The sequence below is a fragment of the Oncorhynchus clarkii genome, chromosome 24, assembly GCF_045791955.1.
Source record: "Oncorhynchus clarkii lewisi isolate Uvic-CL-2024 chromosome 24, UVic_Ocla_1.0, whole genome shotgun sequence".
In the NCBI taxonomy this organism is placed as follows: Eukaryota; Metazoa; Chordata; class Actinopteri; order Salmoniformes; family Salmonidae; genus Oncorhynchus; species Oncorhynchus clarkii.
The window spans coordinates 28,065,097-28,081,004 of record NC_092170.1 but is presented as its reverse complement, the minus strand read 5'-3'; the positions used below and the strand labels follow the sequence as shown (position 1 = coordinate 28,081,004).

At 43.8% G+C, this 15,908-nt stretch overlaps 1 protein-coding gene across 6 annotated transcripts in view; it reads left to right on the top strand.

The window, feature by feature from the left end:
• LOC139382307 (eukaryotic translation initiation factor 4 gamma 1-like) overlaps nucleotides 1-15,908 on the top strand; it is a 64,020-nt gene that overhangs the window by 14,837 nt on the left and 33,275 nt on the right. For all 6 annotated transcript variants that reach the window (XM_071126203.1, XM_071126202.1, XM_071126199.1 and 3 more), the window contains 2 exons: nucleotides 1,710-1,886; nucleotides 2,609-2,708. In XM_071126203.1, coding sequence (XP_070982304.1) covers nucleotides 1,710-1,886; nucleotides 2,609-2,708 — 277 coding nt within the window. The remainder of the gene's footprint in view (nucleotides 1-1,709; nucleotides 1,887-2,608; nucleotides 2,709-15,908) is intronic.

Genomic DNA, 15,908 nt, shown 5'->3' with positions numbered 1-15,908 from the left:
AAACGTTCTAATATTTTCATCTGTCATGTGAAACTGCTTGCATGTGTAGTGCCCTTTTCACAACTGTTTTCCAACTAATTGCATTATGGAACGAACCTTCGCGTGTTGCCTACTGCCCTGTGCTCATTGCTGCGCTTATAATGTGAAGAAATAAGTTTATCAACATTAAGTGATACATTCTGAACTGTTGCTTCAGACTCATTTATTTCTAATTCAGTAGCCTAGGCCTACTGGTTGTATGCATTTGTGATCTATCGCCCCACAACTGTCCCGAGTCGTCTGTTTTGAATAGGCTACTTATTTCGAGACAAGCTGACCAATAGAATAGGTTGCCTAAACTTTTTTTCTGTAGTAGATTGACTTAGGCTCGTGATTTTGCTGTTCGTTACTTGTGGACAGTTATTCTGCCACGTCAAAGTGCACATCAGAATTCGATAAGGACCGCCCATCATTGCATTCTCAACTTGCATGTTCTGTTAACATGAATTACCGTAATCAAAATTAGATTTAATTTCATTAAAATGTTTCCTGTGAAATGTCCGGAGCCACATTTTCCTAACGGAAACCCTGACACGCACACACAGACTCCGTGCTCTATGTTGGCTTTGCACACGGACAGTTACTCACACACCTGCATCTTTAATGGACTAGGGATGTGTCCTGCATTTTGCATGCTGCTTGTTAATTCACTGCTGGGTGGTGGGTGTAGGCTCTGCTTTCTGTCAACTTAACTGACTGCCCCTCTCACCCCCCTCTCGTTCCACCTCTCTCTCCCTCCTCTCTCACTCCCTCTCGTTCCACCTCTCTCTCCCTCCCCTCTCACCCCCCTCTCATTCCACCTCTCTCTCTCTCCCCTCTCGTTCCACCTCTCTCTCACCTCCCTCTCGTTCCACCTCTCTCTCCCTCCCCTCTCACCCCCCTCTCGTTCCACCTCTCTCTCCCTCCCCTCTCACTCCCTCTCGTTCCACCTCTCTCTCCCTCCCCTCTCGTTCCACCTCTCTCTCCCTCCCCTCTCACTCCCTCTCGTTCCACCTCTCTCCCTCCCCTCTCACTCCCTCTCGTTCCACTTCTCTCTCCCTCCCCTCTCACCCCCCTCTCGTTCCACCTCTCTCTCCCTCTCGTTCCACCTCTCTCTCACCCCCCTCTCGTTCCACCACTCTCTCACCCCCCTCTCGTTCCACCACTCTCTCACCCCCCTCTCGTTCCACCACTCTCTCACCCCCCTCTCGTTCCACCTCTCTCTCACCCCCCTCTCGTTCCACCTCTCTCGCTTGCGTGTGTGTGTGTTCACGTGGTGTCTGGGCGATGTGCTGCTGAAGGGAGGATTCAGGTCACTGCAGGTAACGCTTAGACTCCTGGAAAGAGGTCTGTCTAGTTGTTCCTGCCTGTGGTCCTGTCATCATTTTGGCTTCCGTTTTGCTTGAAGAGTCTCATCGCAATGTAAATGAAGCAACACAGAACATTCTAGTAATATTTGTTTTTTTTAGCAGTTTGAGTTCTGCCTTTATGAACAGGCTGTTAAAGTGCCAGAATAGCTTGTTGAAATTGTTTTTGTATTAACTGGTAAGGGGAAATATAATAGCCCTTTTAAAGTTGGGTTGAATTTTATTGTTGAATGTTTTTACAAAAGAGGAGACTTATGAACATGTGACACTTCAATAACTTGCCCCGCTCTTCTCTCCTACTGCCTCATCTTCTCTTCTCTCCAGCCGTACTACAGCCGTCCCAGTCTGCACAGCAATGCCTCCCGGGTGCCCCCCAGCAGCACGCCGAGGCCCGTGGCGCCCACACACGTCTACCAGCCAGGCCAACAGATGATGATGATCCCCTCACAGCGGATCCCCTTCCCCAACCAACAAGGCCCCGCCTACTTCATACCCGGACAGGTAAACACAGCCCCACCCCTTCCTACAGGGTTCTCCATCTTTACTCTGGGCCACTCTCATTCTCTTTACTCAGACATTCACTATAACTTTTGGGACTGTTCCATTGGTTCCTTTCCGCCAGGCAAGCTCAATCAAGTGCCGCTATGGTATTTGGGAAGAAAATAAATGCTTTTTGGAAGTATGTCTGGTAGCAACTAACAATGCAGTTTCTCTTCCTGTCTGTGAGGGAGGCCCCACATGGCCTGCCTCCCCCTGGTGACCTGAGTCAGACAGATTCTGCTGAGTCTGGCCTCTGCTCTATGGAGCCAGTGTTGGGACAAAAGCCCCTTTCCCCTCCCCTGGCCATGGCCAGGTGATCAGCTGACCCTCCAGTTCCTTCCTGATTGTACAGTGACTAAAACACCATAGAGAGAGAGAGCAGGATGGGAGTTACTGTGTGTTTGAGGGAGAGGTGTATGTTAGACGTTAGGAGAGATAGGCCTGCCACAGCTGGTTGGTCATCAAAACCACACTAAAGTGTGTGTGTGGGACAAAGAAAGGTAGAGGTGTGTCTGTTTGTTGAATGAGTTATATCAAGTACAAGTTGGCTTGACACCTTTTCCATCTTACTCGTTCTGTAGTTGAGCTTTAGCTTGCCTTGAATCCTCTGGGCTTGGGGAACACTCTACAATGTACGTTTAGGTCTTCTATCTAAACCATTCTGACATGTCTCTCTCCCTCAGTACCGGTCAACGTACGTGGCCACCCCCCAGCAGTACCCGGTCCCGCCGGGCACCCCAGGCTTCTACCCAGGCACCAGCCCAGCTGAATATGGTACTTATGGTAAGTGGCTCAGCTTAGGGCCTCACCTGCCGATACCCACCTTTACCCAACACCACAGGCCTCAGCTTTACACCACTCTCCTGGACACACTGAAAACAGGGATGCCAATTCCTGAGATTAATTTAAAAGTATTTTCAACAGAATTTCAATTGACTGAATTGAAGATAAATGGAATTCAACCATGATACACAGGTCAAATTCCAAACCTGTTACTTATTTCGCCACAATAAGTTATTCCCAACAGTGTGCTCTCTTCCAAAATCCCTAATGTCACTGTTCAGTTTGTCCAGGACGAAGGCCTCTGAGCTGGTGATTCAGATTTTGACTGCCCTCTAGTGGTATGTACTTGGTGACCCTGCTCTCAAGCCTGTGAGCTATGTAGGGTCTTAGTCAGTACAGTTCAGCAGTGACCTGGTCAGAGCAGTCCATTTATGGTGTTTACTTTAGAAAATGACATGTGTTGCTCCAACATGCTTAAATATAAATATGAGTTCTGTTATACTCAGACATAATTTATAACCGTTTTTGAAACTTCAGAGCGTTTTCTATCCAAATCTACTAATTATATGCATATCTTAGCTTCTGGGCCTGAGTAGCAGGCAGTTTACTCTGAGCACCGTATTTATCCAAGCTACTCAATACTGCCCCCCCATCCATAAGAAGTTAACAAGATGTCTGATTGTAAAATAAGGTTTTGAGAGCTGGGGGAGTTGTGTGGATATAAATTCAGCAAAAAAAGAAACGTCCCTTTTTTAGGACCCTGTCTTTCAAAGATGATTTGAAAAAAATCCAAATAACATCTCAGATCTTCATTGTAAAGGGCTTAAACACCGTTTCCCATGCTTGTTCAATGAACCATAAACAATTAATGAACATGCAGCTGTGGAACAGTCGTTAAGATTCTAACAGCTTACAGACAGACGGTAGGCAATTAAGGTCACAGTTATGAAAACTTAGGACACTAAAGAGGCCTTTTCTACTGACTCTGAAAAACACCAAAAGAAAGATGCCCAGGGTCCCTGCTCACCTACATGAACATGCCTTAGGCATGCTGCAAGGAGGCATGAAGCCTGCAGATGTGGCCAGGGAAATAAATTGCAATGTCCGTACTGACCGCCCCCACTAAGACAGCGCTACAGGGAGAGGGCGGACAGCTGATCGTCCTCGCAGTGGCAGACCACGTGTAACACCTGCACAGGATCGGTAAATCCGAAAATCACACCTGCGCGACAGGTACAGGGTGGCAACAACAACTACCTGAGTTAAACCAGGAACGCACAATCCCTCCACCAGTGCTCAGACTGTCTGCAATAGGCTGAGAGAGACTGGACTGGGGGCTTGTAGCCTGTTTTTTCACCAGACATCACCGGCAACAACGTCGCCTATGGGCATAAACCCACTGTCGCTGGAGCAAACAGGACTGGCAAAACGTGCTCTTCACTGACAAGTCGCGGTTTTGTCTCACCAGGGGTAATGGTCGGATTCGCGTGTATCGTTGAAGGAAGGAATGAGCGTTACACCGAGGCCTGTACTCTGGAGCGGGATCGATTTGGAGGTGGAGGGTCCGTCATGGTCTGGGGCAGTGTGTCACAGCGTCATTGGACTGAGCTTGTTGTCATTGCAGGCAATCTCAACGCTGTGCGTTACAGGGAAGACATCCTCCTCCCTCATGTGGTACCCTTCCTGTAGGCTCATCCTGACATGACCCTCCAGCATAACAATACCACCAGCCATACTGCTCGTTCTGTGCGTGATTTCCTGCAAGACAGGAATGTCAGAGTTCTGCCATAGCCAGTGAAGAGCCCGGATCTCAATCCCATTGAGCACATCTGGGACCTGTTGGATCAGAGGGTGAGGGCTAGGGACATTCCCCCCAGAAATGTCCTGAAACTTGCAGGTGTCTTGGTGGAAGAGTGGGTTAACATCTCACAGCAAGAACTGGCAAATCTGGTGCAGTCCATGAGGAGGAGATGCACTGTATGACTTAATGCAGCTGGTGGCCACACCAGATACTGACTGTTACTTTTGATTTTGACCGCCCCCATTGTTCAGGGGCACATTATTCCATTTCTGTTAGTCAGATGTCTGTGGAACTAGGTCTGTTGTTGAATCTTGTTATGTTCATACAAATATTTACACATGCTAAGTTTGCTGAAAATAAATGCAGTTGACAGTGAAAAGGACATTTCTTTGAGTTTCTGTGCATATCATGTTTCTGTGTAAGAGAGGGGTGTGTGTGCTTCATAGATCTGGTCAGATGCCATTGTAGAGCTGTTTTTAGGCTGCAGGCTATACATCTTTCTTCCCTCTGAGCTAGATCATTTGGAAGAGTGAACTTTTCTCCCCCTTGTGGTGCCAGTCTAATAGAATTAACTGTCTTGGAGGGTGAAGTAGGGTCACACACTCATACAAACACACATTCAGAGGCCAAATTTGCATGCTCACACGTGCACACAATCCAATAGTCACATGCTCTCTCAATGCCTCACAAAGCTACTGATGCTCATGCACTCACATACTGTACATACTTGTACTTGCTTAAATAGACCACGGCTGTCAGCCAATCAGCGTTCATGGCTCGAACCACCCAGTTTATAATGTCCATCTAATCAATGCAATTTAAAAATCAAACCAAACACTTGAGAGCCCTAGCATTGAGTTTGAGTGGAATAGGATCACATGTTGTGCAGGGAGAGGCATCTCATAGGTGGCATGAGAATGAAGCAGGGGAGAAGCTTCCTCCATTGACTATTCAAGTGCGTACCGATAACATATCATTTTCCTCCTATTCCAACAGGTGCATGATAATGGCCCAGTCTAAATCAACTCATTTCACAAACATTATTTTGTACATGTAAAGACCAGATTAAATTGAGAATAGTCTGATGGGTGAGAATATTATCACTTGTGAATGATTCCCAGCATTTGCAGTCTAAAAGGCAAGTCAGTCTCCTATAACCTAGCCCATAGTTCTATATGTTTTGATAAGGTTGGTATCACAACTAAAGTGGCCAAATAATTCCAAACGTAGCCTATAGGTCTCGGACCCCTGAAACAGGGTTGGAGAGCCCATAGCCTACAGAGCCCAGTGAAACGGTTTCTTATAAGCCCAGTCATTGCGTAGTCGCATGTTGAAGAGTTTTAACTGGCCACTATTTAAAAGAGCATCCCAGCTTTAGTGTGCTGTTAAATTTATTGCTCAATTATTAAATTTTAAGCACATTAATTTGCTTCACAACCAGTGTAGTCTTCCTGGCATATTAAAACCTAACCGAGGGAAGCGCGTCCTCCATTTGCTTTTCGAGTGCAGGCTATGGATGACGTATTTTTTGGGTGTGCCATTCTCAATAAAAAATCATTCATATTTATTAGTAGGCTATATGTAAAGACCACAGCCCAAATTGTGACTCTGCAGTGAGGCTGCTGAGACTTGCTTCACTCTGCTTTAGGTACGGTCATCACCGTAGGATATGTTTGTATGGTCTATTATTGACCCTCTTGGAGTTGTTCTTTTAGGAAATCGTATGGTTGTTGCATCTTTATCAGACTCGTCATAAGGTTGTCATGGGGTGTGTGTCACATGTCATTAGGTCAGTCTGACACATGACCCTTCTCTTCACTGGTCATGTGACAATGAGAGGAGAACTTGGCTTCAGCACAACAGTCTAGCCTTGATGAGACTGCAACATGTTTTATTTTATTTAACCAGACTTGAGTCAAGAAAATTGGGGGACACGTACAGCTGTGCTCTGATTGCATCTTTCAGTGTGAATAAGATAAGTGTTTGTTTGGGCCCTCTGTTGATGAATTAGTAGGTTAACTCTGGCATCAATACAGAGCGCGAGCAAGCGCATGCAGTACCAGTCAAAAGTTTGGACACACCTACTCATTCAAGGGTTTTTCTTTCTTTTTACTATTTTCTACATTGTAGAGTAATAGTGAAGACATGAAATAACACACATGGAATCATGTAGTAACCAAAAAAGTCTTAAACAAATAAAAATGTAATATTTAAGATTCTTCAAAGTAGCCACAAGCCTTGACAGCTTTGCACACTCTTGGCATTCCCTCAACCAGCTTCATGAGGCATTCACCTGGAATGCATTTCAATTAACAGGTGTGACCTGTTAATTTGTGGAATTGTTTTCCTTAATGCATTTGAACCAATCAGTTGTTATGACAAGGTAGGGGTGGTATACAGAAGATAGCCCTATTAGGTAAAAGTCCAAGTCCATATTATGGGAAAAACAACCCAAATAAGCAAAGAGAAATAACACTCCATTACTTTAAGACATGAAGGTCAGTTCATGTGGAAAATAACTTTGAATGTTTCTTCAAGTGCAGTTGCAAAGCCCTATGTTGAAATAGGAAAGGAAGACCCAGAGTTATTTCTGCTGCAGAGGATAAGTTAATTAGTTACCAGCCTACGATTGCAGCCCAAATAAATGCTTCAGAGTTAAAGTAAAAGACACATCTCAACATCAACTGTTCAGAGGAGACTGAGAATCAGGCCTTCATGGTCGAATTGCTGCCAAGAAACCACTAAGTCAAATCAAATTTTATTGGTCACATGGTTAGCAGATGTAAATGCGAGTGTAGTGAAATGCTTGTGCTTCTAGTTCTGACAATGCAGTAATATCTAACAAGTAATCTAAGAAATTCACAACTACCTTATACACACATGTAAAGTGATGAATAAGAATATGTTAATATAAATATATAGGTGAGCGATGGCCGTGCGGCATAGGCAAGATGCAGTAGATGGTATAGAATACAGTAAATACAAATCCGACATTACTCATCTCATATGTAAACATTATTAAAGTGCCGTTATTTATAGTGACTAGTAATATTATTAATTCAAGTCCATTTATTAAAGTGGTCAGAGATTTAAGTCTATGTTGGTAGCAGCCTCTTAGTGATGGCTGTATGACAGAAGTGAGTGCAACGGGGCGATAGTCATTTAGTTCAGTTACCTTAGCATTCTTGGGAACAGGAACAATGGTGGCCTTCTTGATGCATGTGTGGACAGCAGACTGGGATAGGGATTGATTTGAATATTTCCGTAAACACACCAGCCAGCTGCATGCTCTGAGGACACGGCTAGTGATGCCATCTGGGCCAGCAGCCTTATGAGAGTTAATACATTTAAATGTTTTACTCACGTTGGCCATGGAGGAGGAGAGCCCACAGGCTTTGGTAGCAGGCTGTGTCAGTGGCACTGTGTTGTCCTCAAAGCGAGCAAAGAAGTTTAATTTGTCTGGGAGCAAGATGTCGATGTCCGCGACAGGGCTGGTTTTCTTTTTGTAGTCTGTGATTGGCTGTAGACCCTGCCACATACGTCTCGTGTTTGAGCTGATGAATTCCGACTACTTTCTCTATACTGACGCTTTGCTTGTTTGATTGCCTTGTGGAGGGAATAGCTGCGCTGTTTGTATTCGGTCATGTTTCCAGTCGCCTTGCCATGATTAAAAGCAGTGATTTGTGCTTTCAGTTTTTTGCGAATGCTGCCATCAATCCATGGTTTCTGGTTAGGAAAGGTTTTAGTCACAGTGGCTACGACATCTCTGATGCACTTGCTAATAAACTCGCTCACCGAGTCAGCGTATACATCATCAATGTTATTGTCTGAGGCTATCCGGAACATATCCCAGTCCATGTGATCGAAGCAATCTTGAAGCGTGGAATCCGATTAGGCAGACCAGCGTTGGATAGACCTGAGCATGTGCGTTTACTGTTTTAGTTTCTGTCTATTGGCTGGGAGCAACAAAATGGAGTCATGGTGAGATTTGCTGAATTGCAGGGCGGGGGAGGGCTTTGTATGCATCGCGGAAGTTGGAGTAGTAATGATCCAGAATGCTACCATCTCGTGTCGTGCATTCGAAATGCTGATAAAATTTTGGAAGTCTTGTTCTCATGTTAGCTTTGTTAAAATCCCCAGCTACAATAAATGCAGCCTCAGGATGTATGGTTTCCAGTTTACATAGAGTCCAGAGAAGTTATTTCAGGCCGATGAGGTATCTGCTTGGGGTGGGATGTACACGGCTGTGACTATAATCGAAGATAATGCAGTCGGTCATTTGATTGTAAGGAATTCTAGTTCAGGTGAACAAAAGGACTTTGAGAGAAATGGGGAAGGACTGACCGAGAGGCCAAGTGAATGAGGAAGGAGAGTAGTAAAAAGAGGCTTTGAGCAGTTTTGAGGGCAAAACACAGCTGTAGACTGAGCGTAGGAGGACTTCAGAGAAAGGGGTAAGACAATACCCTCTTCTCCCCCGTGTTGTCCTCTCTCACACTCTCAGGCTGCCATTGAGATGGGGAACCGTGCATTTGGGATGAGCTCCCAGCATAGCTGAGGGTAACTATGTGCTGCTGTCTGGTTAGTCTCCTTTTAACCCCACTCTCTCCCTCCCTCTACTCCCCCATCCTCTCCCTCCCTCTCGTCGTGACTCATATCTCAAGCTCTTATTTACTGGGATGGGATGCTTTCCAAGAAAGTCCTGTTCCCTTTGCTTTCTCTTTTCCTGCATGTTCCACCTCTATCCTTCTCTCCCTCCCTCCGTCTCAGTACTCGGTGTGGGTTTTGACTATATTTAGTCAGTGCTTTTCTTGGTCAACAATGCAGACTCCGTAATGTGAGTTAGACTGAAATTTGTGCTGAGAGCTACTCACAGGCAGATAAACCAGTTCCTTGAGGTTTTATTTCTGGGAGAGAAGAGGATACCAGTTTCAGAGAGCAGGAGGAGACTGGTTCACACTGTATCTGAGGCCCTTGGAAGGCCAGGTCTGGTAAGACAAATTCACTTTGGAGGACTCATGGATTTCTGAATATGGAGTCTTTTGAATTTGTGATCTCTCTGTGAATGTGGAAAAGACGGGAGAGGGCATGGTGATTGGTGCTCTGGGTTTAGAGGGGGGAAGGATTGGTGGTGGACAGGCAAATCGATGAGGGAGTGCTCCTGATCCTATGGTCTACTTTAGTGTCTTCTGGTCCAGGAACAACCCCAAGCACTTAACGTGGATCTGAAGATGCCTAGAGGCTAGGATTTGTCTGTAGACTTAACCCCTGTTTCTGGAACACTAGAAAAGTGATTTGTGGTAACAACCTTCATTACAGGACCATGTCATTATAACAGAGGAAACCATTGTGCTTATTTCCTGAAGTAACCTAGACTTTTATCCTTTGTTCAGGCAGGATGAATACTGGAGACATAAAATATGCTTTAGCTTTGTGAACTTGTAAGGAGCTCCAACTATTTATTAGGAGCCGATTGGTCCGTCTCAGTCAATACATTTTACTGTGGAGAACGACCAATATGGATTTTGTGTGCCCATACTGATTTTCGGGGGGGCAAGGAGGCTGGCCGATATTCAATGTCATAAAATTTTCCATACATTAATGCATCAAGTTTGACTTAGGTTTTGTAGTTAGATTGGTAAAAACAAATGGTTATTTTTATTTGAATGGGAAATCTCTTGGTAAGATGGGTACAATAAGATGTTAGAGTCCTACTCACAATACAGGTGAATGCATATTCAATAGGAGTGTGTGCATGCATTTAGTTTTCTGAGATTGAACAGTGATGTCAATGGTGCTACAAATTACATTACATTCTGTTTGCCTTCCATTCCTTCTGTTGTGTTGATTTCAAAATAGATTTCTCACCCATCTACACACAATGACAAAGTGAAAACATGTTTTTAGAAATTTGGGCAAATTTATTGACAAAATATAGAAATGTTCTTATTTACATAAGTATTCACACCCTTGAGTCAGTACTTTGTAGAAGCTCCTTTGGCAGCAATTACAGCTGTAAGTCTCTAAGAGCTTTCCACACCTGGATTGTGCAACATTTGCCCATTTATTATTCTCAAAATTCTTCAAGCTCTGTCAAATTGATTGTTGATCATTGCTAGACAACAATTTTCAGGTCTTACCATAGATTGAAATCAAAACTGTAACTCAGCCACTCTGGCCACTGCCTTCTTGGTAAGCAACTCCAGTGTAGTTTTGCCTTATGTTTCAGGTTATTGTCCTGCTGAAAGGTGAATTTATCTCCAAGTGTCTGGTGGAAAGTAGACTGAACAAGGTGTTCCTCTATGATTTTGCTATGCTTAGGTCCATTCAGTTTTTTTTATCCCGAAAAACTCTCCAGTCCTTAACAATTACAAGAATACCCTTAACATGATGCAGCCACCACTATGCTTGAAAATATAGAGTGGTACTCGCTAATGTGTTTTATTGGATTTGCCCCAAACATAACACCGTTCAGAACAAAAAGTTAATTGCTTTGCCACATTTCTTGCAATTTTACTTTAGTGCCTTGTTGCAAACAGGATGCATGTTTGGGAATATTTATATTCTGTACTGGCATCCTCCTTTCCACTCTGTCCATTAGCTTAGTAACAGTGAAAAGGCGACTCCGGGATACTGGCCTTCTAGGCAGAATTCCACTGTCCAGTGTCTGTTCGTTTGCCCAGCTTAATCTTTTATACTCTTTCTATTCTGGTTCGAGCCAGTTTGCGCTGTTCTGTGAAGGGAGTAGTTAGTACACAGCGTTGTACGAGATCTTCAGTTTTTTGGCAATTTATCGCATGGAATAGCCTTCATTTCTCAGACCAAGAAAAGACTGACGAGTTTATGAAGAAAGGTCATTGTTTCTGGCCATTTGGAGCCTGTAATCGAACCCACAAATGCTGATTTTATTTTTTATTTTTTTTATTTCACCTTTTATTCAACCAGGTAGGCCTGTTGAGAACAAGTTCTCATTTACAACTGTGACCTGGCCAAGATGTAGCAAAGCAGTGCGACAAAAACAACAGTGTTACACATGGGATAAACAAACATACAATAGAAAAATCTATATACAGTGTGTGCAAATATAGTAAGATTAGGCAGGTAAGGCAATAAATAGGCCATAGTGGTGAAATAATTACAAAGTAGCAATTAAACACGAGTGATAAATGTGCAGAGAGATAATGGGGTGCAAAGGAGCAAAATGATTAACAATATGGGGATGAGGTAGTTAGGTGGGCTATTTACAGATGGGGTGTGAACAGGTGCAATGATCGGTAAGCTACTCTGACAGCTGATGCTTAGGTTAGTGAGGGAGATGAGGCTTCAGTGATTTAAAAAAAATTCAATAAAAAAAAAGACATTGCAATGCGTTCCAGTCATTGGCAGCAGAGAACTGGAAGGAAAGGCTGCTAAAGGAAGAATTGGCTTTGGGGGTGACCAGTGAAATATACCTGCTGGAGCACGTGCTACGGGTGAGTGCCGCTATGGTGAGCTGAGATAAGACGGGGCTTTACCTAGCAAAGACTTGTAGATGACCTGGAGCCGGTGGGTTTGGCGACGAATATGAAGCGAGGACCAGCCAACAAGAGCATACAGGTGGCAATGGTGGGTAAGTGTATGGGGCTTTGGCGACAAAACGGATGGCACTGTGATAGACTACATCCAATTTGCTGAGTAGAGTGTTGACGGCTATTTTGTAAATGACATTGCCGAAGTCAAGGATCGGTAGGATGGTCAGTTTTACGAGGGTGTGTTTGGCAGCATGAGTGAAGGAGGCTTTGTTGTGAAATAGGAAGCCGATTCTAGATTTCATTTTGGATTGGAGATGCTTAATGTGAGTTTGGAAGGAGAGTTTACAGTCTAACCAGACACCTAGGAATATGTGAACAACTACAAATACCTAAGTCAGAACTGTCCAGCGTAGTGATGCTAGACGGGCGGGCAGGTGCGGACAGCGATATGTTGAAGAGCATGCATTTAGTTGCATTTAAGAGCAGTTGAAGGCCACAGAAGGAGAGTTGTATGGCATTGAAACTCGTCTGGAGGTTCGTTAAGTGTCCAAAGAAGGGCCAGATGTATACAGAATGTTGTCGTCTGTGTAGAGGTGGATTAGAGAATCGCCCCCACAGAGACTGCCAGAGGTCCGGACAACAGGCCCTCCGATTTGACACACTGAACTCTCAGAGAAGTAGTTGGTGAACCAGGCGAGGCAGTCATTTGAGAATCCAAGGCTGTTTAGTCTGCCGATAAGAATGCGGTGATTGACAATCGGACGCCTTAGCCAGGTCGTTGATGACGGCTGCACAGTATTGTCATTTATCATTGGCGGTTATATTGTTTAGGACCTTGAGCGTGGTTGAGGTGCACCCATGACCCACTCGGAAACCAGATTGCATAGCGGAGAAGGTATGGTGGGATTCGAAATGGTCGGTGATCTGTTTAACTTGGCTATCGAAGACTTTAGAAAGGCAGGGCAGGATGGATATAGGTCTGTAGCAGTTTGGGTCTAGAGTGTCTCCCCCTTTGAAGAGGGGGATGACCGCGGCAGCTTTCCAAACTTTTGGGGATCTCGGACAATACGAAAGAGGTTGGTTGAACAGGCCAGTAATAGGGTTTGCAACAATTGCGAAGGATAATTTTAGGAACAGAGGGTCCAGATTGTCTAGCCCAGCTGATTTGTAGGGGTCCAGATTTTGCAGCTCTTTCAGACAGTCTTTCCTAGCCTCAGTGCCGTGGGCAGCTGGGGGGGGGGGGGGGTTGCTCTTATTCTCCTTGGACTTTAGTGTCCCAGAACTTTTTGGAGTTTCTACTACAGGATGTAAGTTTCTGTTAGGAATGCAAATGCTTGCTTTTTCAAACTGCCTGTGTATATGGGTTCCTAACTTCCCTGAAAAGTTGCGTATCACGGGGGCTATTCGATGCTAATGCAGTACGCCACAGCATGTTTTTGTGCTGGTCAAGCGCAGTCAAGTCTGGAGTGAACCCAGGGCAAAATCGGTTCTTAGTTCTACTTTTTTTTAAATGCTGAGCTGTAGTCAATGAACAGCATTCTTGCATAGGTATTCCTATTGTCCAGATGGGATAGGGCAGTGTGACGGCGATTTAATCACCTGTGGACCTATTGGCTCAGTAAGCAAATGAAAGTGGGTCTAGGGTGACAGGTAAGGTGGAGGTGATATGATCCTTAACTAGCCTCTCAAAGCACTTCATGATGACAGAACTGAGTGCTATGTGGTGATAGTAATTTAGTTACGTTACCTTTGCCTTCGTGTGTGTGTGTGTGTGTGTGTGTATATACAGTTGGAGTTGGAAGCTTACATACACCTTAGCCAAATACATTTAAACTTATTTTTTCACAAATCCTGACATTTACTTCCAGTAAAAATTCCCTGTCTTATGTCAGTTAGGATTAGAGGTCGACCGATTTAATCCGGAAGGCCAAATTCACGTTTTCATAACAATCGGAAATCGGTATTTTTGGACACCGATTTGGCTGATTTTAATATATATATATATATTTTTTATACACCTTTTTATTTAATCTTTATTTAACTAGGCAAGTCAGTTAAGAACACATCCTTATTTTCAATGACGGCCTAGGAATGGTGGGTTAACTGCCTCGTTCAGGGGCAGAACGACACATTTTCACCTTGTCAGCTCGGCGGATTCAATCTTGCAACTAGTCCAACGCTTTAACCACCTGCCTCTCATTGCCCTCCACGAGGAGACTGCCTGTTACGCGAATGCAGTAAGCCAGGGTAAGTTGCTAGCTAGCATTAAACTTGCCTTTATAAAAATAAATCATAATCATGTGTTAACTACACATGGTTGATGATATTACTAGTTTATCTAGCGTGTCCTGCGTTGCATATAATTGATGTGGTGCGTATCGTTGCTCCAATGTGTACCTAACCATGAACATCAATGCCTTTCTTAAAATCAATACACAGAAGTATGTATTTTTAAACCTGTATATTTAGCTAAAAGAAATCCAGGTTAGCAGGCAATATTAACCAGGTGAAATTGTGTCACTTCTCTTGCGTTCATTGCACGCAGAGTCAGTGTATATGCAACAGTTTGGGCAGCCTAATTTGCCAGACTTTTACGTAATTATGACAACATTGAAGGTTGTTCAATGTAACAGGAATATTTAGACTAATGGATGCCACCCCTTAGATAAAATATGCAACGGTTCCGTATTTCACTGAAAGAATAAACGTCGTGTTTTCGAGATGATAGTTTCCGGATTTTACCATATTAATGACCTAAGGATCGTATTTCTGTGTGTGTAGTATATGCTAATTAAGTCTATGATTTGATAGAGCAGTCTGACTGAGCGGTGGTATGCAGCAGCAGGCTCGTAAGCATTCATTCAAACAGCACTTTCATGTGTTTTGCCAGCAGCTCTTTGTTGTGCGTCAAGCATTGCGCTGTTTATGACTTCAAGCCTATCAACTCCCGAAATTCAGGCTCGTGTAACCGATGTGAAATGGCTAGCTAGTTAGCGGGGTGTGCGCTAATAGCGTTTCAAACGTCACTCGCTCTGAGACTTGGAGTGGTTATTCCCCTTGCTCTGCATGGGTAACGGCTGCTTCGAGGGTGGCTGTTGTCGTTGTGTTCCTGGTTCGAGCCCAGGTAGGAGCGGGACGGAAGCTATACTGTTACACTGGCAATACTAAAGTGCCTATAAGAACATCCAATAGTCAAAGGTTAATGAAATACAAATGGTATAGAGAGAAATAGTCCTATAATTCCTATAATAACGACAACCTCATGTTAATAACGACAAGACTCATGTTAAAAGGAACCACCAGCTTTCATGTGTTCTCATGTTCTGAGCAAGGAACTTAAACGTTAGCTTTCTTACATGGCACATATTGCACTTTCTTCTCATACACTTTGTTTTTGCATTATTTAAACAAAATTGAACATGTTTCATTATTCGAGGCTAAATTGATTTTATTGATGTATTATATGAAGTTAAAATAAGTATTCATTCAGTATTGTTGTAATTGTCATTATTACAAATGTAAAAAAAAATGGGCAATTAATCGGAATCTGCTTTTTTTGGTCCTCCCAATAATCGGTCAACCTCTAGTTAGGATCACCACTTTATTTTAAGAATGTGAAATGTCAGAATAATAGTAGAGAAATAGAGTGATTTATTTCAGCTTTTATTTCTTTCATCACATTCCCAGTGGGTCAGAAGTTTACATACACTCAATTCGTATTTGGTAGCATTGCCATTAAAATGTTTAACTCGCGTCAAACGTTTCAGGTAGCCTTCCACAAGCTTCTTTAGGAGGCGCTTGCTGGACTTTCTTGGGCGCCCTGAAGCCGCCTTCACAACAATTGAACCGCTCACCTTGAAGTTCTTGGTCCAATAAATGGTTGATTTAGGT